This window comes from Styela clava, chromosome 10 (assembly GCF_964204865.1).
Source record: "Styela clava chromosome 10, kaStyClav1.hap1.2, whole genome shotgun sequence".
NCBI lineage: Eukaryota > Metazoa > Chordata > Ascidiacea > Stolidobranchia > Styelidae > Styela > Styela clava.
The window spans coordinates 1,528,942-1,548,589 of record NC_135259.1 but is presented as its reverse complement, the minus strand read 5'-3'; the positions used below and the strand labels follow the sequence as shown (position 1 = coordinate 1,548,589).

The 19,648-nt window shown below is 34.0% G+C and overlaps 2 protein-coding genes and 1 long non-coding RNA gene across 3 annotated transcripts in view; 1 reads left to right on the top strand and 2 right to left on the bottom strand.

The window, feature by feature from the left end:
• The window catches only part of LOC120338032 (complement component C9-like), a 90,153-nt gene that overhangs the window by 11,965 nt on the left and 58,540 nt on the right, over positions 1-19,648 (bottom strand). The gene's annotated exons all lie outside the window — the stretch shown is intronic.
• LOC120337669 (uncharacterized) lies at positions 1,928-10,898 on the bottom strand. Its single transcript, XM_039405533.2, has 10 exons — positions 10,767-10,898; positions 7,162-7,279; positions 6,803-7,023; positions 6,451-6,629; positions 6,139-6,295; positions 5,844-6,022; positions 5,475-5,628; positions 5,167-5,315; positions 4,467-4,680; positions 1,928-4,343 (listed from the first exon to the last, which is right to left on the bottom strand). The coding sequence occupies exons 1-10, from the start codon at positions 10,858-10,860 to the stop codon at positions 2,875-2,877; spliced, it is 2,934 nt and encodes a 977-aa protein (XP_039261467.2). The 5' UTR covers positions 10,861-10,898; the 3' UTR covers positions 1,928-2,874.
• LOC120337734 (uncharacterized) lies at positions 15,858-17,818 on the top strand. The gene is made up of 3 exons (XR_005568996.2): positions 15,858-15,981; positions 16,246-16,371; positions 16,587-17,818. It is a non-coding gene; the product is annotated as an uncharacterized LOC120337734 (long non-coding RNA).

Sequence of the window (19,648 nt, the reverse complement as noted above, 5' to 3'; positions counted from 1 at the left end):
ACAACAATATCTGTCTGTGAGAATGCCTCCTCATGCTATCCTGTAAATGTTTTACCTGTTGGCAAACAATACGTTGTTTTCTGAATTACGTCATGATAAGGCCTAAACGATTTTCCAAAATCGACGTTGACACAATATAGTTGCGCAACGACTTTTTGAAAATATGAAATGTTTTGTTTTCCTATAACTTGGATAGATTGTTCAACTTATCTTATACTAGCGTATTAACCAGCCGTTTGTAATTACGATTTTTGAAACAGGAAATATGTCAAATTCCCATTAACATGTAGGTGCTAGTTGACTACTTAGTTGAACTTTATGTTAAATGAGAAAAGCTGTTCGAACCAAACCATTTCTCAATGTAATTAATTTCTATATGTAAATAGACGACTCGATCGATGTTGTAGCTTTAGAGCCCACTAATGTTTCAGCATCTTTTATCTAATATACCCTATTTTAAGTCTTTGCTCCCCCACATCCCTTGTGTTTGGAAGAGAGATGATTGATTGGACTCATTCGGAGAAATTATTAGTAATGTGCTACGGACATCTATTTTACGCTAACCGCTCGATTGTGTGCTTCAAAATCGCAGATTGGCCTGGGACTGGTATTAGCGAGTTCACTCTTCTGTAGAGGATCCAGCTGAAACCTCATTCTGCGCTGGGGGGATGTGCCCCGGCGTTATAGGAACTAAATAAATCTTCAAATTTGTATTTTGTGCTCCGCACATCAGCTATTTCTTTTTTATTTAATTGCTTTTAAAATTATGCTATCATGGGAAGACGATGTGGAATTATTCACCACAGTATTTTCTTACAACTGCAGTCTTCAAATTCTTCAAATCTCACTGACTTTTCTCTAAATTTTCCAATCGTACTGAGTTTAATGGTGTTTTAAATTGATTTATATCAAGTTTTATTAACACGTCGTTTCGATTTTCTTCACAATCACCAAACTTGACTTCTGGACTGCTTCAGTATATGTTTTGGTGCTACAAAAACGTTCTTCAGAACTTTCACGATTTTATCAAGACAAAAAATGTTCGCTGAATCATTTTCTCCGAACTGCTGGAAATGCTTCACCGTTGTTCCTACTAAATGTGGCATAGTCGCGTATCCCGGATCCCCTTAGTAGTCCCATACCAATCAATAATGAAGTATTTGAATGATGTACTTATCAGTAGAGTTATTTCTGGCCACTACAAATCACATGGTCGTTTAACTGATAAACGATCAAAATATTTCTATCGCAAAATACCAACATTCATATCCTAAAGAATATTCAGCGTATAGAACCATTCCAGTAAAGCACAGTCAATTGCTATGAATATTATGAAGACTTTTAATAGAGTTTTGCACACTGATGCACAAAACTTTTGCGACTGTGAAAAATATTTCCTTTGTCGTTATTGATGTCAAGCGTTCACGAACCTACTCATTTTCTACTAGAGTCACTCCGAACCCATTTCTGCGGATGACACGACGCAATTTTTTATTCTTGTCCAGAAGTAATGTCCGATAACACCATTTGGAACATACTGAAGCTATGAAACCGGGCATACATCGCGTCTGATTTGGACAATTAACGCTAATTCCTAAACTGGACTCGATAAAACCAAAAGTCTTCTCGATCAATCATTATATCAATGCCTATACACCCCAACCTCCAAGTCGGAAAAACATGAACGAATCATCTAAATTTCGTCTGGTTGGACTAACAACTCTAAATTTCCGACTTGGAATAAATATATAATGACCGTGACTGCAAAGTGAAAACGCGTGATTAAAAGTTGATTCATTTAATTTCTTCGTGCTTGAGTGCAAACTATAGCTAGACCGAACTCAAATATGATACCAAATATATATTATTGGTATTGGCTCTTTCCGAACTGCAAACCAATGCCCATCAGACTAAATATTGCTCTGCTTGATATATTTCATAATATTTTAATATACTTTCAACCATTCTCAGGGTTGTAATCTGTTTACTGTCAGTGTACCTTCTAGAAATGAGAAAAAAAAATCAAATTATGCATACCGCAACGCATACTTGCTCTAATTTGAAACTGGCTGTATGGTAAATTGCAGTATTCTCGTGTTTGCAAAATATTTTTCACTCGTTCCACGCCTTATCATACAGCTCAACGCAATAGCAGAGCGCCGAAAAATATCATGAAATTATGTTGTTAGTTAGTTAGGGCACACTCGAAGGTTGCAAACACAAACATTCGATACTTCTGAATTTGATGTGTTCATGAATCATATACACTGATAATTCTAAACAATAAAATTTCATATCTGCTACGTAACAACATGAAATTGGTCTTCACAAAGTACAATAACATCTAGTTATTCCATAACGAAAATATTTGCATGCTACATCATTTATTTTCATACTCGAGAATCTAACATACTGAAAATGTCGACAAAATGACCTCTGAATAAAGAACAAAAATAAACAGTAAAGGATGGAATAAAAAAGGTTAAGTCCTGTTCGAATATCACATTGTATGCATGATAAATGTACCTCGAATGTTGTTGACAACTAGGTAATTAATAAGGTTTATTGTATTGTCATGAGAAGATGGGAATCGTTGAAATTCGGATACTTGTTTCCAAACTAAATTATTTAAAGAAAATTCTGAGGTTGCAATGCAATCGACTGCTATGTTTTGGGTACGATTTTAGTGCTTTTTTAGCCATTTGTTTATAGTATATGCGCAGGTATGAATCTTAAAAATATTTCGCATTAAAATGACACATTTATGAACCTCACACATTTTAAATGTTAATTGAACAATATGCATATGCTAAGAGTATTTGATGTTTAAGGATGTTAATGTCGTTTGTACTAAATGTTAAGATGATGTCGTTTTCAGCAATTGTACTTCACTTTGACATAAGCCATCTCACTGCCAGTGGCGTCTTTGTTTATTGACGAATCTGGTAAAATATACATCTTGTGACTATGTGTGACGTTCTCTTGTACATATGGTGATAAATTTGAATCCGAATTAGTCTTTTCCAATGACGTAGACCGGTGACTGTACTTGGCAGGGGGAAATGGACATTTTTTGTAGTGGAAATCCTCCAATCTGTTGGACTTTGGTGAATTTTCGTAAGAGAAAACTTCAGAACAATTCATATCATCCGGAGATAAAGGTGGGGACAACGAAAAGCATTCATCTGAGACAGAAAAACTGCCCATGTGGTATCCGGAATCAGCTGAAACTGTTCTGCCACGGATTGGTGATAAGGTGCTAGATCCGGAGCTGCACGAGTGCCGCCTGTGGCTTGATCTTATCTTCACATATGTAATATTTTCTTTGATATATTTATGTGTTGTCAGCGGTTGCAGGATTCCGTCGCAGGGTTCCTCAAATAATTTACTTTCTTTACTTCGGTGCATGTCGCGGATTCGCATTTTGAAATGTCTTCTTTGGTGAAGTGATTTTGTTTTTGAAATCGTATTTTTCGACGTAGCTATATTTGTATTCTGCTTTGCGAAATTTTTGAGTGGACTTACGTTTTTCGCGTTGAAATTTCCGTAAGAATGGATGTTATCGATTACCTGCTGCGGTTCGACGTTATCAATGAAATCGAAGGTTGATGGTTTTGAGCTATACGTCGGGTTAGTGACAGATACCATGTCTTCTTTTATGTATTGACTTTCATCATCCATGCTTTGAATTGAAACAGATGTTGGAGATTGTTTAGTTCCAGGAGCAGAATAAGTGTCCATGTCGGGATGAGAATTTGACCGTTTTAGCTTCTCTGGATCAAAACCAGGAACAAACAGTTGATTCAGCGGATTCATTAGTGTTTTCTGACGAGATAACATAGCTTCACTCACTGTGGTATACAATCTGCCGTCACTATTTTTTACTTCGTAGTCATATGTATCGCAATAAACGAAGCGCACTTTTGCATACTCTGGGATTACACTGCTGTCAGAAAAGTAACTGTCAATGCGGTTTGATGACTGATATTTTTTCGAACGCTCAACAAAATATTTGTCAATACAATTGGAAGGCAATGTATCAAAGAATGCATGGTATAAGTTAGACTCTGAGTGGCATTTTGTAGTTAGATTACCAACTTTCTCACGCATAAAATGCGCATCATTGTTTTTACCGTCAGGCATTTCAATGGGCGTGCTGGATTCAAACTGATCTTCATGCCCTTCAAAGAATTGTAAGCTTGTGGAGTCGCTTGTGGAAACGGGTTCTTCTAAGGTGCAAATATACGGAATTGATTCAATATCTGAAGATCCAGAACCATCTACATGTGTAATTTCTAGGTAATTGGCATTGACTGTTTTGCTGTGTTTGGGCTTTTGGGTTTCTGAAAAAGATAAAGTAAACATATATTCTAAAATGCAACAAAGCCGCATCTTACTGCGCTGGTTATGCGCATTGCACAAGTTGCAATCATCCTGGTATTGCAGCATAGAAACCAACAACGCACCTGCTAAATTGGATGATTTCAGAATTTCCGGCGAAAGCAGATGAACAATTTCCCTCGAATCCAATACGAATGGATGCTGTTTTGTTGAAACATCGTTATCTGCCTCTTCTTCCGATATAGCTAGTACTATGTGATCGAACTCATCTATTTTTTCAGTATATGGCGAAGAAGAATTTAATGTAATATTTTCAGGTGACCCCATCATCAAATTAGCCTGAAAAATAAAAATTGTGGTATGAGCTGAGAGCTGTCATTTAAAATCATTTGCTTAAATGCTGGGATAATGAATAAATAAAGCAAACATCAGTCCATTAATATATCGATAACGTTACAGATCTAATGAAAAATTGCAACCAGTGATCAAAATCAACTCGAATACTAACTACATATTGCAGTTGCTCGCAAGTTTTAATTCTGCTATTTGCACAAATGATACACAAATATTCGGTTTACGATCAGCATGATTCAAATTTTATCAACAAGTCGATTACGCATTACTGTAAATATTACAAGTCATCAGCAATGAATGATGCATTGAGACAAACAATACAGTGTTATAGATTTTAGAATACTATATATATATATATATATATATAATTGTTTGTTAGCACACAAATGAAAACCAATATAATTAAGGTGTGCATTAGCATTATTATGCGAGGACAATACTCCATAAACAACATTTTGTAATAGGAATTACCAAATCGTTTGGAACATCGAATTTTGATGGATATACTTTTTTGTAGATCCTGTTGAGCTTGACAAATAACAGAATAAGCGCGAGTAACATCGCAGCACATCCTCCAGTTACAATAGCTGTTAAAGCGACTTGGCTCAATATGGGATCATCTGAAACAAGACAATTGGTTTTATTCATGAATTCTTGAAATATAATCAGTAGTGATAGATGAAAAATAATTTTTACGTGTGAGGCATAACACAAATGTGCATTTCGTGGTTCTATCCCTTGCATAAATATAGTTATGTTATGGTAAGCAACGACCGTACTTCTGTTATAAATGATGCAATCCAGTTTCCATTCGCTATCATACGATTTGACTTTGTGAACGGTCCTCATTTGAACACAAAGTTCTGTTTCAGACTTCGGTTCTTCAAAAAGACGCAGTGAAATGGATTCCATATCAAAACTTGCTGGGGATTCCTAATCATTAATAAAAAAGGAAATATAAAAGTAGATTTCATATTTGGTACATTAATGAGTGTTATGATACCAAGAAGTGTATAAAATGAATATAAAGCGTCCAAATACACCACTGCTGTAGTTCTATGTACACTCCCAGACCTACCACCAGCTACAGCAGATGAGAAATTACATCATTGTTCAAAGTTCCCACTAAAAGGTTTAACAATTTGTACCTGGACCCGTTGGCTTGAGTCGTTTGTTCCCCAATATTTTATTTCGTAATTGAGATTGTTGTCATAATAAAAGTTGAGTGATTTGTTTGAATTTTCGTCAATTACCGGATTATTAATTAATCGCAACTGTGTGGAATCAAACACGCCGTCTATCTTAAAATCCGGAGGCAGCAAGGTATCTGTGATAATATAAAGTATTCAATTCAATATATTTCTTATTCAAATTTTAAAATGACGACAAAAAATTATACTGGTAAGAAGTGAATGTTGATTTTATTTTTAACAATACACAAACCTCTCTCATAAACAAAACATTTTTGTTTCGGCTGACTCCGAACTCCCATTCTTACTTTGTGCACTATCGTCATTTCTACACATAATTCAGTATCCGAGCGGGGTTCTTCAAAAAGTCGCAAGGAAATGAACTCCATGCCAAAACTTGCTGAAGCTTCCTAATAAAGTTCAAATACAAGCATAGAAAAATACCACTTTTTACACAGTTTTATCAAGCAAATTTCTTAAGAAAATTATGGTGCATTATACAAAATTATAGATTTTAGTTATAATTTCCTTTTTTGTGATAATGTTAAATCCAAAATATACTAACCTGTAATTTTTGAGTTGTGTCGTTTGTCCCCCAATACTTAATGCTGTATTCAAGTTTATTGTCATGGTAACAATTCAAGGATTTGTTCAGATATTCAACTAGTATCGGATGGTTAATAATTCTCATCTGAGTTGAACGAAAAATTCCTTCAATATCAAAATTTGGGGGCGAAAGTTGATCTAAAAATCAATATGTTTTTTCAATACTGCGAACTCTAAAAATAACGTTGTTATAACAATCTTGATGTAATATATTCAGTAAAATAAACGAAATGATATCGCAAAGCCAATATGTAAATTTCTCTTCAGCTTAAACCTCAACATATAAAATAAAAAATTTTAAATCATTTTACCGTCTTCCGGAATTTTGAGATCTTTTTCAGCTTCCATCCACTTACTACATTCTTTACTTCCTTGTAGCATCAGACATGCTCGCACGCGGCCCCTAAATTCTCCAAAGTAGTTTAGTTCTGGACAACCCTTATCGTATTTATGTATACCAGATCCAACTTCACAATATTTTTCAGAGGTTCCGTTGCATGTTGGTTCTCTCATCCAACCATCATAGAAAGTGCTGTTAATGTGATAACAATGATCATTTCCTCAGAATCTCCAAAAATACCCAAACGCATATTTTGTTTGCTATATACATAAAATCACGCTTTTTTAAATCAGTTTTTGAATTGAGAAGATAACTTTATGAATTACTTACTTCTCAATTTCGACGTCAAAACGAATGCTTCGATTCACAAACACAATATTGTAGTCCCATCTCAATATGTGATTAACATTGACAGAAGAAAATTTTGGTGATATTGGCATTGGTATTCCTGAACACAAAAGCATTTCTGTCTCGTATTAAATTGTATGTTGTGCAAGTATTTAAAAATCCCCCAGGAAAACGATCTCAATCAAATATTGCAACATTCTGTTCGAAACCGTTTAGACGGCGATTATTATTAATTGGCAGTCAAATATATGGAGGCTCACAACGTACGTTATATTGAAAGCATCCTGCGTTTGAACGAAAAACATTTCCTCTTTCGGTGTTCATTCTAATCTTTCATCGACCGTATATGTTAGGTAATATGCCATTCCATTTTATTCAAGATAGTTATTGGTGTTATTGACATGCTTACGTAATATTCGTATAATCGTGCCAGAATATTTTTTATGTCCGAAAATATTTGAACCAAGAATATAAGTGAAGTGCAAGAAATTATATTTTTACAATAGGTATGTGCAATATTGCGAAATGTTATTCTCTAAATCAGATCAAGCAAATATGTGCAAATTATTCAAATTGGTCAACCAAGTATGGGCCTATTTCAGTACGCCTTTAAAAATATTTTTCATTTTTTTCCTGTAGCTATTTTTTAGGCGGTCTACTAATTATAATTTTCAATCCATCTATTCAAACTGCTTTTAAATGTTTTTGGCGACATGATTTTATTTTAAACCACTTCAAACTGTTTTAGTTCCGGGATTTCAACAGTCAGTTTTAGCCAATTATTCTTAGTACAGTAAGCCAGAGAAACTTGAAATACGATACTTATATTATGGGCTAAAAACAATATTTTTGATTGACAAATTGCTTCTTATGCAACTATACCAATCATAGATAATTGACTTAACTTTACAGAGCCGAATATGGGCCGTTAAGGAAACGTGACCTTAGCGTGCGCCACATGTATCCCCCACATACGGCAGTTTATATGCACACACCAGTAAACTTTGCTATGTACTTTGCATTTAATTTCCTCGTTTCCCCAGAACTGCCTTCACGAAACATCACTTGGCCATGGTTTTTCATCAGTGATTTTAATTATTTACATGACATCTTTCAATCGACTCGTTTTTCCATGTCATATTTTGATGTAAACATTTTCATTTTTATGAGTAGTATTTTGGTTTTATAATCATCTTAAAATATTATATACAGTTGGATTTTACTAATATTCTTTAGTTTTTTACACCTAAATTTAGTTCCCGTGATTTTTCATAAATTATGAATAATTGCTCCACGAAATCAACAAGAGTAAAAGAAATCAAAATGTTTAAATCTTCCCAATATAACGTAATCCGTGCATGACTTTTATTCTAATCAATGAGGCTCTACAAATAATACATTGTGTATTTGCCGCTGTTGAAAATTAATTATAAGTTTGTATCAATCCTCAAAATGATTCTGACATATGATATGACGTCCCTTCTATTGTATATCTTTTCCTATGCATCGTAATCCCTATTATCATGTCCGTTATCTACTATTTCTAAGACATCCGATACCGCGTGTTCGTTGAAATGTTATTAGCTGTACTATAAATTGAACAATTGAATACATCTTGAAGAATATTAAAGGTTTTCCTCTTTATATAGCTATTATGTATCACTGAAGTTAATTAATCAAACGGTTGTCTATGTCGGCTTTTACAGTGTTCATATTATCCGAGGAAAATATTAATATATTTTCATTGTATATATGTATATTGTATATGAATGTTTGAACGCTGTTGTGTAATAATTTAATTTATGTTTTGGTTGTAACTATTAAAAAAATAAACGGAACTCTGAAAAAAGATATATCGCATTAAACAAAGCGTGAATGATTTTAAGAGAGATGTGTTCGATGTCCATTCTCACATATGAATTTAAACTATTTCTACAAATAAAACGGGTCTAAATAACTTTTGCTATGCAGTGACGTGAAAACTACAACAATGATATTTGATCTTAACCCAATGTGATTTTTCAATATATTTACTAAACAATCTGAGCGAATATGTTTATTGTATGTTGTATGTTTATATTATGGGAGTATTGAAATTATAAACAATCCTAAATATTTCTAAAGTTAGGTCAAATATTGAAAGCGACATTCTACAACCGGATTATCAGGCGCACGTTTTTAGTTTTGACAATTGAAAGTCTTTCCTAATCATAGCCAAAGTCTGCAACTTTTACTGCAACCAGTTGAATTTTGCAACATAAAGTAGAGAATACAATAATTAATGTGTAACGAATTAAGCATGTTAATAAAATACTAAAAACGAAAATATGTTTGAAGAATTATTAAAACCAAATTCCCCATAACTCCTTGCACCCTTGTCGTGGTAATAACGCACTAGAAGCAGAAAAAAAATGATTGGCAGAATTTCTTTGTTTTATGTATAACTCAACATACGGTTATATCTAGGTTTGCAGCAATATGTGCAAATATATATCCGTTTACCTGCAATACATTGTATACTCGGAAGATATATTCTTGAAGACAATACCTCATCTTTGTGAACGGCTGGCGCTGCAGCGGCGACATTACCAAAAACCGGGTCAGCGTTTTCAAGAAGGAATCACATACGCACAAGGTAAAAATGCGAGCAGATATCAATATTTCCGCTTAGGATCGCATGCCATTGTTTCCCACCCTAATTACCAACTTATTGCGCCGTTTAAATGGAATAATATTATTTGGAACAGATACCTTTAATGTTAAATCACCTGCTAGTTAATTAAGTCAAATAAATGCGCAAGAGGATATTTGCAAGATGGTGTTAGATTTACCATGAACTCCCGACCAACGCCACAGAAAAATAGAGGAAACGGAACCATGCCGTAAAGTCCTGAATTTACCGAAATGGAGGAACTTCAAGAAAATTCAAAGAAAACAATTCAATAACAAAGGATGTTATAACGAGTAGAAATATTGATAAATCCCGAAATTATATTCCATGCAATATTTTGACCGCATTGCAGTTTCAAACAGATAAATTAAAAAAAAGGTGTTTTCGTAATCAATTGCACTGATTTCATTTTATTGCTGCATGAAAATCAAATAAATTGATTTATTTGCCAGCCGTATTCAGTTATTGGCACAGGAACTAAAGTTACTTATAAAACGTCTTATACATAGGCATACACACTTCATATATCTAAATTTATATATAAATTAGATGACTCTACGAGTTTCATCGAGCAAAAAAGCCAATAATCGTCACTGTTAATAAATATCACTATATCCTAGAAAATTATCAGAATATCTCAATTCATATTGTTTAAGGTGAAATAATTCACGTGTATATTATGTATACCAGCGTGGTAAAACGGGGGAAAATATATGTTTAAACAATTAAAAGGGACTCCAAATCCTATTTTAAACTTTTGTGTTCAAAATATAGCTATTAATTTTAATTAAAAAAACCAAACAAGTCAAATATTTTTTGATTGACCGAGTGTAAAAAATGACCAAATATTGGAATTACAGATTCAAGTATATAAAGCGATTGATATTCACTAAACATAAACGTATAGGAAACGAACCTTCGTTTATCGTCACTTCCTGCAGCCCGTTGCCAGTTCTCATCTTTGTCATCCACGTTATTATCATCATCGCCAACACAGTCCAACAATTCATACTTAATTTTTCTATTTAGCTAGTAAATTGCATTTACTGCTGAAAGAAACATTTTGTATTTTGAATTATCTGATGTCTTTATAGTTTACTAAATCGTGCTAAATTTGTTAAACACCTCACAATTCCACAACGGGTCATCTCAACTCTTTTTTATGTAATGAATGGTGCTAGAATGATTTGAGAGGTTGCTAAGTATATATATTTTTTAACACGAGATCAAAATTAAATGTTGTTTATCCATTCTATTGCATTATTTTATTAAAGTGCCGATCTCAAGGTGACAAATATTTGCGTTTGCTGGAATGTGCTTTTGCATGCTCAAACATATGTTACTTTTCATTTTATTTCTTATAATCTGCCTGAATAAGGTAACCCCTAACTGCTGAACTGACTCTGCAGGGAAATTAGACTTCATTATTGCATTGCATTTCTAAATTACTAATGCCGAAAACGACACGAGTGCACCGCTGCGTGTTTCTCAACTAGTTTCCTGCGTTTAGTTCTAAAAGGACCCGAACAGGAAATGGTGCCGTTTGGAACCAATCATATCGGGTTCGGTACTTTAATGCAACGGTTAATTGGATAGCTCCCATTCAGTACAATAATATTAAACAACAACTGATTGAGAAATACATTTCAAACTTTAGTATGTTAAAAAGAATATTTGTTTTTATAGTTGGAGAAAGAGTTGAAAAATCAAATGTGTTTCGATTCTTTTAGGGCGCATTAGTATTTGGTATATTTTTAAAAAACAAATATTTGTTAGCGAATTTATCGAACAAGCGTTCTTGCATACATATAGGTAACTCAATTTCTGAATATAACACTCTTTTCAGTACAACGTTCCCGTGTTATCTGCAGTGGCAAATGACGCATTCTTAGCTTTATAAACCGCCGCTACGTCATTGCTTCGTATTTTCCAGGCATTAAAGCTCGATTCGTAGAAAGGAAAGATGTCGAGTTGTTTTGTGTTTTATTTTCAACGTTGTAACATGGAATCATTAGGATATATAGAATTATTGAAATCGGACTATATTATCAAGGTGGTATGTTTATACAACTTAGTTGAGTCTTTCAGGAAAAAAGGTATTCTGACTGGGGTGAAAGTGTGTGTGTGTGAATCTTACTAGTATAATAAAGGAATGAGCTCTCGGGTGCCACGGAAAAATACAGTATTGAAAGTTTACGCTGAGAATCGACAAAAACTTCTAGTATTACAGTAAAGTAGGGTTACTTGTTATTCTCCCTGTCCTCCTATTTTATAAATAATATATATTCATTCAACTTTTAAGAAACGGCTAGTCTACATGAGGTAAAAGTATACTTGATTGATAAAGAGAATACTGTGGAATAAAATAATAAAACGTTAAACCATGAACATCAGTGTGAACATTAGTTACATGAACAACCCTATGGCACCGAGAAATCCAGCAATCATCTCGCGCATAGTTATCCCCGACGGGATTCGTACCGATGCAAGGTCATGCAAAAGGTGAGGTGACGAGTGTATTTCTGAGTGCGCCACAGCGATGAGATTATATGTAATGCCTAGAAGGGCACTGCAAAGTAGTATGTTGTATTTAAGTTAAATAACTGTGTTTAATAATCCTCTCATAAAAAGGGGTGATTTCAAAAACTGATCTTTTATTTTATTTTCCAGTTTGATAGCATTTTGGATCCTTTGAAGGGACCGGCAATAACAGAGAAATTTTTAAACAATAGAATGAAAAGCGTACGAAGTTCGCATTCCATCGAATATATATATACTTATGTGATACTGATCGAGTGCAGAGATGACCAACCAGTTACTAGTTTAACTGTGATAAGCAAAAACTCACACACAATGAATCAAAGCCCCAGTTTATCATAAAATCAACTCTTACAAATTCAAAGCGCAGGGCTTTACCATCATTACTCCTATCGTGTGATGCTTCTTTGCTCAGCGATTTCTAGCGCCGCCTTGTAGAAAGCATGTACAAAGACAGAGCTTTGTTGTAGAAACTAGCCTTTTGCATCCAATTTTCATCGTTTCAGAGATAATTGTTGTCTTTTTAAGAAATATAAGTTTTTTTCCGCATGCTGTGGATGTTTCTACTGCAAGTGGGTCTGAAATGCTTTGCAGACCCCGGTGGAGAAACACTGGCCTAAACAACTATTTATGGAATATAAGCACAGTGTACACCAACTCCTCACAAATTCAGATTGAAGACTTTAGATTGTTTTTCACTTCAGCAATACTATATTTGGAAAAATATATTAGATTTTAATAAATACAGTATTCGAAAATTATTAAATAGAACTCTTGCAGGTAATTCAAATTCACTTACAAAATACCAAGAATTTGGAAATATTGTGGCCTATTATTTGGCTCAATATGATGGATGGAGTGATCTAGTGTGTACCAACAAGTGTGTCGCGAATGTTTCATACAGTTTTCGAAGTGATCGGGTAATTGTGGTATTACCATTACGTAACAATAATGAAACGAGAATATCGGTCGGAGACCGAAGACTTATCGATCGAAACTGCGGTTTCGATTCGTGACCTTATAGTGACACCGCGTGTCCCATCACTAATTAATAAATAACTCGCTAATTACACAAAATTAATCCAAAATCAATAGGCTTCTGGTCCGAGATATGATGAATGCACATGCAAAATTTGGAGCAGATTCAACCTCGCCTTCGTGAGATATCGCTTTCATCTGACAGACAAAAATGCTGACAGACAGACAAATACCTATCAACATGCTTACCGATCTTAAGATCAATAAGTGACAATGTGACAACTAGAATTATGCGTTGTGTCACGTTAGTAATTTCCCTAGGCCGCTACATGTTGGAAACTGTCGGTAAGCTCTTGTTTCTTGGCAGTATAGTAATTTCGTGTTGAACAGGGACTCCAATGACCAATGAGTTGCAATTTAAATACTGGCTTAGCATGGTTAATATACTTTATTTTAACAACCTAACTTTGTTTGATTTTTGTAAGCCACAAAATGATAATGTGGCAAAATGAAAATAATTTTTCAAAAAGAAAAGGTAGCAAAGTAAAAAAGTGAAGCTCGAAAAGTTGTAGTGAGAAAATATGACTCTGATTACATAAAATGTGGTTTCATTAAAGCAGGAAATGACTTTGAGCCAAAACACAATGTACTGAGTGTAAATGATACGTTGCGTGCTAGTTTGCCTTCTATCAAGTCTCAACTTGATCTAAAACATTCAACATTCTAGCTCAAGTTTTGCATTAATAGTAAATTGCATGGGGATACATTGTTTCTTTTTTCATATATCGACTTCTCGTTGTGGGTCGCACAAGAAGTGGCAATAAAAGTGGATCGCGAATTGGAAAAAAGTGGAGAAGCACTGGTCTAGCCCACCTGTTCGTGCACCCAACTCAGCATTTCAATCCAATTATATCAGCTTGGCGATATCCTATTAATAAATATCTTTCATTATTGTTCACTCTTGTTTACAAAATCGATACTCAATTTAGCAACTGTTATAAATTATTAATATGGTGGGGCAAAGAATTTTCATTTTGTTCATTTTTTGTTTTGTTTATCGCATTCTTCTTACTTTTTAATATCTCCGTGGTTGGGTGTGTGTGTGTGCGTGCGAGTGTTTGTGCGTACCTCCTCTAAACATGGAGGACCTCTTCGATGAAATGGCATTATTTAAAGAAAATGATCGCATAATTTGAAGTGCTAAATCGCGTTCATAATGCAAAATGACAATAAGCAAGTTCAAATCATAAGTGTTTAAATATTCTCCAAATAGTTTCGTTCAAATTTCGTTGACAGCGTATATAAATTTTGGCCAACAGTGGTCAAAGTCGGCGAACATCCAGAACAATGGTTTTCCGTTTCTTCATATGTAAAGTTTAGCAGGTAATTAATTTAGAACTTGGGGCTATGTGCCACAGCCCACAGACTCCTGTATTGAAATTTGCCAAAGTTGGCAACTCTACTAGTCATATAAACAGGTAAAGAATCCATAATTGATAACAAATTTATATCTGGGATAGATTTGGTTTAAGGCAAATAACTTAGAGTAACTTAGAGCACAGTAACTTCTGTCTGTCAGCTATTCAAAGAAATTTTGCTTTCTATTTCCATGAAGACAAAGCAGGATTTTATTTACTTCTATACTGCGAGCCGTTAATAAAACTTGTTACTGTGGCAATATCTACAAATTGGTTTCGTTGTCACTCACATCACTGAAGCGTACTGAAATGCACTTCGAGGTCCCTCATCTCATTGAGTTAGGACGCCATCGATTTTTGAGCGACGTAGAGAAGATGATAACCAAAATAAACGACTAAATTGACGCTTGTAAATATTTTTTGGCTTTACCCAAAAACAGAATAAAACTAAGCTCCGAAAACTACAGTGTACAAATCATACTAAGCATTGATTAATTATTATAATATAATAATAGCGTTTATAATTATAATTCGACGACTCTACATTTGGTCACAAAAAATAACGGACTTGAGCATATGAGAAACCAAGAGCACTTTTTTGCAAGCCCTACTTACGTAATATCAACTATCCAGTCAAGTACAACCGGTCATCATACGCACATCAAGCTTAGCCCTATTGATGAAGTCATCATTAGAACCTGCTCAGGTTAAAATTACCAGTAGCAGTATATTATTTGAGAAGTATGCCGAAACCTCACTGATTTTTGAATACATTTACAAACTCCCGCTTTTACGTTGGGAAAGAAGTAATATACTTAAACTTTAAGTACCGTAATCAAAGAATTGTGATTGCCATGTTAAGCATACGACAATCAAAATCTGCATCGTGCAACAATGTTTGATGTCATTTGTAAAATTCTCATCAACATTAAGTATACGGTAAAACATCTCGAGACGCATGATATCGCCGGAGCAAAGGATCGACCTGACGTTACCAGAGTGATTACTCAAATCCCTTTTCGACCGTTTTCTGATGTGATTACAGGTAATTAATCATGTGATATCGTTAATTAGTTTGAATGTAGACATGCGTTTAGCTTTTCTCAACCAGTCACTGAGGTACGTGAACGGTTTGTCTATTTTGCAGGATCTTGGTATATTCAATGTAGTCGTTGATTCTTTTGACATAGCATTAAGGTAAGCAAATGTTTTTGATACATAAAATAGATATACAGTATGACGCCGCTGCTATAATTCTGCTCATGTTCTGTAAGTGGCGACTTATAAAAATGAAGGCTTCAATCTAATCAAGCTTTTAACGGTCGATAATCGTAGTGTTAATAATATAATCAGAATAATATAAGATGAGATGACAACCTCATATGAAATCTAATTTAAATTTAAAACCGAACTATGCCAAAGTTTGATTCTTAAGTAAAACAAAAATTTTAAAATATTCAGATAAGCATACGAAGTTAAACGTACTAATTACTTCGGGGTTGGTTACCCGAATAAGTAAGACTCGAAATATCGACCATGAACTGGAAAAAAGACTCACAAACACGGGACGATAGTCGATACACAGAGGTAAATATTACACGCTAATGTTGTACTATAGTTAATCAATACCGCTTATCTGGCAAGTATTTTACTGAAGGAGCATATAATCTCTGGTGTGAGCCTTCGGGATAACCCGCCAAAACACTTTGGACTAGCAATATTTGCTATGTTACAATACTTTTTTATTTTAATTATAAATAGACTTCATAAATCGAATCTGAGAAGTGTATGTTCACTACCAGGTCAGACGCCAAAATATAGGATATAGGAAAAGCTGAAAGATATGTTCAAATGAAGTGCTGAATATTTACGTGGCCCGTATTTGGTAATCTTGGATCGTACTTTATTTTTGAAAATAAATTAGATTAGTTTTTAACTTTTTTCCAGTTTCTTTCCTTGTACTGGAGTGTAACAATTCGAAAAGCAGTGCGGCGAAAACTGATAATTAATTAAATCATTCAGATCATAACTTTTTGAGATGAAAAATATCAAATTTCAAGTAGTCACATTTGATATATACCTTTTGCATTTGTGTCACTTCAGATAATTCAATCAGAGTTAAACTGAACTATGAATTGCAGATTTGTCTCACTCTTTAATTTGTCGAATGTTTTTTGGGCTTGACTTAATGTCTCCAAATTTCCTTAACTTTACTGGAGTAGATTGCCTCTGCCATAATACTTAACTGCAGCCGATGATTTATTAATATTTACTCTGCCAGCTCGTATTTATTCATTGTTTTTCGATTGTTTTGAAAATGCCGCCGGAATGTCATATGTTATTGTTTCATGAACTCAAGATTGTGGGGAAAAAGTCATAATTATGAAATATAAAGGTATGTAACAAGTCATAGGATTATTAATGATCTGTATAATAAGAACAATAATGTTTCAACACGTGTTTACATTTCCTGTACGTTGACAATAGGTTCACGTAAGTTATTTAGGAGAATTCTTTTCATTTAGTTGGCAATAGCCAGCATTGTTGTATAGGTTTTTCCACTTTAATCTCAAATTCGAAACAGCGGGGTCAGATGATTCCTCAATGTTTTATTTTTTTGTGAAAACATTTTTTTCAAATTCTTTTTCAAGAATTCTATACATACAAGTATTAATTTTGTTAAAGGGAATTGCAATAGTACGTTAGATTTGTTATCCCAATTGACTAGCACATATAAAGTATGCTTTAAAATAAATTTTGTTTTACTCTTGTCAGAAGTGAAGTCTTGTTGAGTTTACCTTTCCTATTACAGATTTCTTTTGTTTCCAAGTAAATAAAAAATAAGAATCTAACTAAAAGCTTGTTATGAGTAATACAGATGGATTGTTTTCAATTTATTATATAAATCCATCAGAATAGTGTAATATATATCACATTTTTTTAATGACATAGCTCATTTTGCTACAATTACGAATTTTCAGAATAAACAAATGAAATTGAAACCGATTTTATTTTTCCAAAAGCCAACCAAGGTGAATTGGACTCGGACAGTGAATTTCACAAGTGCACGCCTTCCTATACTGTAGTATAAATTCAAATTTATAAGCGCTAAGCTAGAATCTGAGATGCAAAAACTTGAAAATACTTCGCCGAGGCTATTTGCCTTTGTGACGTCACAATAGTCTTACGGTAACAATGATATTTCATTATGACGAAACAATTGCACAAATGTGCATGTCATACAAAATCTCCTATTTTATGGGCTTCGGAATTCTTAAAATCAAATCTGAGTTAACAGACAGGTGCGCAGCATTACATAAATACCTATTTTATAAAAAAAACTCCATATCGCCAAAAATGACTTACGCAATTCGGTTATTAGCCTGACGATATTTTACTCGGCATCTTCATGTAAGTTATATGTTCTTGTCAAACAGCGACAGTTATATGTTCTTACAAACGAAACCGACTTCCATTTTCTCTATTTAATCACATGCAGCAACGCATTTTGGCGATTTGATTGGTAATTACTTGCGGCCATTTTACCAATTGATCAGTTGAATAAAATAAAAAGTAGACTTTGTCAAATTTCATTGAGCTATTGTGTCTTGAAGGGCAAGTGCGCAGCAGGGGAATATTTCCCACAACTTGAGCTTTCAGGAACACATGTTTCACCTGTCATCAGCAAACTAAAATTAATTTCCCTAATAAGTAAATCTAAGTCTCGTATGACTACGATACTTTTTATGACATGAATAGAAAAATGTCAACGAAAAATTTACTATTTTATTTCATGGAAACACTTTTTTATTCCTTCTGCGATATACGTAACCGGCGTTATCATGCATTTCTCAAGGTGATGGGATTCAGGGAGTTCACACCGACTCATGCGAACCCGTTCTTTACTTTTTTTTTAAATATGAAACGACCTCGAAAAATGAGTAACGTGCTCCATTCTAGTAATCGTCGGTGCTACAATATAAAATGTGTGAAAATTAGATTAAAATCTCCTAACTTATGGTCAGGGCTTCTATGCCTTTCGTATTTTTAAGATTTGTCCTTATTTTCAACATCTGTGTCCCGATATTTTATATTTATCCTCATTTTAGCTACGTCTTTATTTTACCATATTCCCAAATAATGAAATAAACTCGTTGCTCCAAATCTTATCGTACACAAAATGATACACATACATGTATTTCAATTATACCCTGAAATTTTTTACTGAAAACGCCAGGAAGAACATTTGGCACACAAAGTAAAGTCGAATTTGTATCTTAATTAATAGAAGCGGATACTAATTAAGTATACCTTCAATGTTATTAAACAATCGTGGCTAGAGAATAACTCACAGGTAGTATAGCTGCTGTACCTGTACAGCAGGGGTCGGCAACCTTTTGTTGCTCGCGGCCAAACTTAAGGCTGACAAGTCATTGGTGAGCCGCACATATTTTTAGTAAGTTGAAAACCGAACGGATGATGATACTTTTTATTATAAAAATCAAGCAGTGATACATCTCTCGAATAGAATATAGATTTATTTCCTCATTGCATTGCATCTCAAAAAATTCCATTTGAATATTTTCGGCGCCATTGAACCCTTTGCACTTAGCGTCAACTTTTCTGCGTTTTGTTGTCATTTGTCTAATTATAATTAAGTTATAGGCTCATTAAACGATTAATTGTGAATTTTATACTTAATAGATTATAATATAATTGAGTCTACTCGTGGCTTACAATAAGTTCTGTTACGTATAAAGAATATAATCGTCAAAACAGCTATTTTGTTACTATAATGCAGTGAAGCGTCGCGGGCCGGATTATATTACTCCGCGGGCCGTAGGTTGCCGACCTCTGCTGTACA

Bases quoted from the DNA above. Each gene is read 5' to 3' on its own strand.
- LOC120337669 (XM_039405533.2), bottom strand. From the start codon at position 10,860: ATGAATTGTTGGACTGTGTTGGCGATGATGATAATAACGTGGATGACA. The intron at 7,024-7,161 runs GTAAGTAATTCA...TCACATTAACAG, and splicing joins TTTGACGTCGAAATTGAGAA to CACTTTCTATGATGGTTGGA. The intron at 6,630-6,802 runs GTAAAATGATTT...ATTGATTTTTAG, and splicing joins TCTCAAAATTCCGGAAGACG to ATCAACTTTCGCCCCCAAAT.